The 6,000-nt window shown below is 43.2% G+C and overlaps 1 protein-coding gene across 2 annotated transcripts in view; it reads right to left on the bottom strand.

Annotated features, from left to right (window-relative positions):
• Positions 1-5,749, bottom strand: part of Eif3a (eukaryotic translation initiation factor 3 subunit A) — a 30,000-nt gene extending 24,251 nt beyond the window's left edge. For both annotated transcript variants that reach the window (XM_038319321.2, XM_038319318.2), the window contains exon 1: positions 5,535-5,749. In XM_038319321.2, coding sequence (XP_038175249.1) covers positions 5,535-5,583 — 49 coding nt within the window. In that variant the 5' untranslated portion in view covers positions 5,584-5,749. The remainder of the gene's footprint in view (positions 1-5,534) is intronic.
• Positions 5,750-6,000: the final 251 nt, after the last annotated feature.

Below are 6,000 nucleotides of genomic sequence, written 5' to 3' on the forward strand. Positions count from 1 at the left end.
AAGAAAAAAATGAGAGGGGAGAGGGAGAGAGAGGGAGGGGGAGAGAGAGGGAGAGAGAGGGGTAAAGAGAGAGGGAGAGGGGGGAGCAAATCTGTAAGTTGGAGGCTGGCCAGGTCTACTTAGTGAGTTCCAGGGCTACTACATCCTATACAAAATAACAAAAAAATTAACTTTGTTTACTGGCTCCTTAGTTATGAGTGATATACCATACTGTTTTAAGATGTTCATTAATGGGAAAAACTGTGGTAAAAACTCTGTACTATCTTTAAATGAGTCTTAAAACTTTTATAAATTTAATGTTAGTTTTAAAATTATAGGGCAAAGTAAAGACTTTATCAAGCTTGAAGGCACTGTGTGTAGTAACATTTCCAAATCCAGCTGCTGTCTTAAATTTTATGCAGCACCTTTTCAAATTCAGCCAATAGAAGTGGCTTAAAGTAAAAATGTGTAATTTTTGTCCTTTTCCCCCTTCATACAAATAATAGAAAATAGTTAATCTAGTCAACTGGTTAGGTTCATTTTTAAATTTAGTAATTAAGTCAGGAGTGGTGGCTTATACACATAATCCTAGCATTTAGGAGGCTGAAAGCACACACACACACAAAATGCTGAATTTTGAAACACAAAAATTCAGAAACACAAATAGATTCCACTGCACATTTTTTCTTTTCTTTTTTTTTTTCTGGTTTTTCGAGACAGGGTTTCTCTGCAGCTTTTTTAGAGCCTGTCCTGGAACTAGCTCTTGTAGACCAGGCTGGCCTCGAACTCACAGAGATCCGTCTGCCTCTGCCTCCCGAGTGCTGGGATTAAAGGCGTGCGCCACCACCTCCCGGCTTCCACTGCACATTTTTAAAAAAACAGAATTTGAAGGAGTTAAAACATTGGTTTTACTAATCTCCATTTTTTTAAAACTGTTTATTTTCCTCTTAAAGAATAGACTTGGGGTCAGGGATGGTGGCCCACACCTTTAATCCCAGCAAGGAGGCTGGGGCAGGTGGACCTCTGTGAGCTTGAGGCCAGACTGGTTGGTCTACATAGTAAAAAAAACCCTGTCTCCACCACCCCTGAACATAATCTTGAGCAAACAATTCTTTTTTTAAATCCTGAAGTAATCTGAATCTGGGATGTGGTGTACATAGTAAAACCCTGTCTCCACCACCCCCTAAACAAACAAACACAAACAAAACACTTGAGCAAACAATTTCTCTTCTAAGAAATTGTTTTCTTAATCTATTTCTTAATCTAAGCAAGATTGTTAGATGCCCTGGGTTCAATCCTTAGTACCATTTTTTTTTTAATGGACAGCATTTGAGGCTGCTCTCATACACTCATGCACACAGAAAGCCAATAAAAGTTCCTTATTTATAGGGAGCTTACTAGATCTACAGGTTTAATGACTAAGATTTCCGGAACAGTGCTTCCCAGTTCTTCCAGTGAAACAATACTCCTGTGACTCTCGAACATACTAAGTTTAGACCTGAACAAATCGTGCAACCAGTCAAAAACTAAGCACCTTTACAGAATGTTCTTAGTCCTCTTGTTTATTTTTCCCTCCAGTGCTGGGACCCAAACCTAGTGCCTCACCTCCAGTATGCCAGGCAAACAACCTTAGCACCACCCCATACAGTATTAAATAGTATTCAGAGCAAACAAATACAAACTCAACCTTATGTGGAAACAACCATCTTCATTTCTGCCACACACTGTTACCTCAAAATTTTACCAAATGAAACAAGTTAGTACACCTATATACTATATTAGAACCAAAAATTCTGTTTTAAGCACTATCCTCTTCCTGAAGTGTGCCTAAGGTTGTTTTCCATGCTACTTTAGGTGTTTTTCAAAGCTATTTAACTGAAAGTCCTTATCAGAAAAAACCCACCTTAATTAGTCAATTAATTTAGCCATAACAGCAGGGCTTAAGAGATGGCTCAGCAATTTAGAACACTGGCTACTCTTCAAAGACCTGGGTTCTATGCCCAGCACCTTCATGGAAGCGCACATCATCTCTACCAACACTCTTTCTGACACCCTCTTCTGACTTCTAATAGGGTACTACTTGCACATAGTGTACAGACATACATGCAGGCAAAACACATATACACATAAAATAACAAGAAAATTATAACAGTAACATTAAAATGGCATCATATCCATATACCCAACTCCTAATTGTACACTAAGGATTTAAGTTTTCAAGCTATTATTCAATGTTTGCAATATTAAATACAAATAAAGTTGAGGAGTGAACTCATGATAAAATACAAAACACTGGAAATATAAGAATAATCCACTTTCCCAATATATATTTTAAATGGAACTAGGGCTCCTTTACTTTAAAAAAATTCTATTTTCTTAATTATTTTATGTGTATGAGTGTTTTGCTTGCATGTGCCCCACAAGCATGCCTTTGTATGTCAGAAGAGGATAGATCTCCTTCAACTGATGTTACAGTTGGTTGTTAGAGTGGTTTTTTAATGTCATGTTTAGAAGCTTGATGTGGTAGAATCAAATCTGTATCTTTAGCACTGAAGGAGGTTGAAGCAACAGGATCAAGTTTGACGACAACCTGGGCTACCTAATTAAGACTCTGGCGCTAAAACAAAAACCCTACAAAAATAAACCTTTAATGATAAGTCTGGTTCAAAACTCATCCTTTCTAACTCTGAAAGTCTCAAATAACTAAAGGAAGCACACGTAAATGAACCTTCTACTGGGTGTAATAGAGCACGCCTTTAAATTAACCCCAGCACTCATTAGGTGGATTCATAAGAGACCCTGTCTCAAAACACAAAATTATCATACAGATACCCGCACTGTCCCCCAAATAATAAGAAAAATAAGGGAGGGGATGAATATTTTTAAACAAAACAATGAAATTGAACAAACTCTTCATAATGCTCCACGGTTGTGAGATTTAGCTCCTAGTTAATGGGGTAGGAAGGCTTGTGAAGCTGGAAGGATTTCAACACCTAAAATGATTCCAAGACTAAAATTCTAGAAACTGAAATCCAGAATTATATGTACTAATGAGTTAAGTGTAGAAATTACTAGCATTCTGTGTTTATCTTTAGGACATGATTGAAACCATGAAAAGGTTCACATCAATCCTTCATCTTTCACTATTCTGTGCAACAGATTAAGTATCTAAATTATGTTACTACTCAATCGTGGGGTTTCAGTAACAACTTCATCTCTTAAGGCAGGAGTTGTAGGGTGTGCAAAGTGAAAAGGCTTTGACATTTTTCCCTCAAAAATGACTGCTTAGTGTGACTGGAAGTGCTATTTTATTAAAAAAAGAATCGCGGGGGGGGGGGGGGCGGGAGGGGTGGCTCAGAGGTTAAGAGCACTGATTGCAGCCGGGCGGTGGTGGCACACGCCTTTAATCCCAGCACTCGGGAGGCAGAGGCCGGCGGATCTCTGAGTTCGAGGCCAGCCTGGTCTACAAAAGCTAGTTCCAGGACAGGCTCTAGAAACTACAGGGAAACCCTGTCTCGAAAAAAAAACAAAACATAAAAAAAAAAAAAGCACTGATTGCTCTTCCAGAGGTCCTGAGTTCAATTCCTAGCAACCACATGGTGGCTCACAGCCATCTATAATGAGATCTGATGTCCTCTTCTGGCATGCAAGCATACATGGAAGAAATGTTGTATACATAATAAATTAATAAAAATCTTAAAAAAATACTCATTTAAAAAAATCGCTGGGTTTACAGATGCTACAGATAAAACATTTAAGTAAACAGATTTCTAGAATGTGAAAAACCCTTTCATTATTCTACTTAATGTCCTGTAAACAGTGCTAAGTGTGATAGACAATCTGCTCCTGTCAAGTCCTTTGGAAGGGAAGGCATCACTACTTGCTACTTCAGACACTAATGGGGCTGCAACAAGAAGTCAATACAGGCCTTTGGAAAGATACATCTATAGAATCCATGTTACCCAAACAGTACTTTACTGCTACTTTCCCCAACTTGCTCATCATTAATCAAGTCTACTTCAACTGAGAAACAGTGAAAACAAATATATAACACGTTATGTAACCTTCCTACTTTAAAAGTTATTGAACTATTAAGTTCACATGCTGATTCCAAACAGGAAAAAACAAGGTCAGCATGTTACTGTGTATGTATGTAGGCCAAAGACTACAGTGCTTTAAGTAGACAACGATGGGGGTGCAAATAAACATACACACAACAGCTATACCTAGTACATCCACCTTTTCTACAAGACAATGAAATTCTAAGTTTCAGAACATCCAAAGTCCTAACTTAGCTACACTTCTGATTTCAATATAGATTAGTGTTAGTAGTATTAGGTTAGTTATCAGCAACTTGCAGTTTTAGTAAATTCTACTACAATTCCAGGGTACATAGTAACTCTATTCCGGATTACTCCCCAACCACAAAAAAATACCACATTTCAGAAGTATGTAACCAACACATCTTTATTCCTGACAGACTATCAAAAGTATTCCTTTTGTAAGTACTGACTCAAATAGCCTTTTCACAAAATAAGATCTCCACTTCTAACAAGCTTGCCAAACATAAACCATCAACATACATGGTTTCCCTGTTTGGATTGGGAGTTAAAAGGGGAGATGGCTACAGAATTATTACGATTTTTAAGGCAATTTTTAAAGATCAGAGATGTGCACACGACTTTTCCACCTCACAATGTCAAACTGATGAGATCAGGACAAGTCTTTCCTGCAAGGGCCAGGGCTTAAACACACATATGTTAATAGAAATAGCAGACGGTGGGGCTGCGGGGGAGGAAGGAAAAAAGAAAAAAATCTGATCTGGTTATCAAGAGACCTCGGTTTTAGTTTCCTCAAGCTCCCAAGTGACCTTGGGGAAACAACTCTAGAGGCTTGTCTGGGGAGAACCATTTTTAAATCCCTAAAGAATATTAACTTTTCGTGGTTCAGAATAGGCTTTCGAACCGGCCCTAATCAATATGGGAGGAGGAGGAGCACAGGAAACAAGTTAATGGGTGAGAGGCCTGAAGTGCAAACTAGCGACTTTGTTAGGGAAGTGGACCCTGACCCAGCAGGCCTCGGCGTGGGACTAGGGGCCAGACGTGCCTGAGAGGCAGGGTGGAGGTAAACTAGCAGGGTTCCCGGCCCCGGCGGGAGGTGGAGCCGAGGTTCTCGCGTGCATTGTCCCCGGGAGGGAGCCATGTTTCCTCCTCCCCGGCACTCCCAGATGGCGGTAGGGAGCGCGGGGCTTCCCAAGCAGCCCGCGAGTCTGAAAAGCCGGAGGGAGGCTGATCGAGGGGAGGCCTCACCGGGCCGGAGACCCCGCGACGCAAGCATCAGGCGGCAGCCAGGGAAGACAAGCCGGGGCGACGGTTCCTGATCCGCGCTTTCCGCCGCGGCCCGTTTGAGCGGGGAGGCCGGGCCGAGACACCGCCGGGGTGGAGGCGGCCGTGACCACCGGTCTCCAGAGCCCGGGCTCCGGGAATCGGGCCGGGGCTCTCGACCTCCCAAGCCTCAGGCCGGCCCTGTGCGGCGCGACCTGCTGCCTTACTCACCGTTGGCGCGCTTGAGGGCATTTTCCGGCCTCTGGAAATAGGCCGGCATCTTGGCGGTAGGCTCAGCTCACCCGGCGTCAGCGAACTCCCTAGTGGCCCGGACCGGGAGAGGAGGCGGAGGGGAACTAGCGCGAGCTTCCACGCGCCTCGCCAGCAGTCGCCCGCGCCCAGTCGGCCAGAGACGGAAAGGAAGGAGCCACGTGATCCCCTTGCGGCGGCACAGCCGCCGCCCGAGCCCCGGATGTAGGGGGCGGACTTCTGCGCATGCTCCGACTTTCTCCACGCGCAGGCGCGCTCGTCTGTGGAGCGCGGGCTGACGTGGCGGCGGGTACCGGGTGGCGCGAACAGTTGTGTACCCCTTGGGGTGCGGGAGGAGAGGACCTTGGAGACATTTTCCTCCCGACAGCGGTGCTCCAACGAACGTGGATTGGGAAAGGGGAATTTGCTGTCAGATCTGCGACGAGAA

Source organism: Arvicola amphibius, chromosome 1 (genome assembly GCF_903992535.2).
Source record: "Arvicola amphibius chromosome 1, mArvAmp1.2, whole genome shotgun sequence".
Taxonomy (NCBI): Eukaryota; Metazoa; Chordata; class Mammalia; order Rodentia; family Cricetidae; genus Arvicola; species Arvicola amphibius.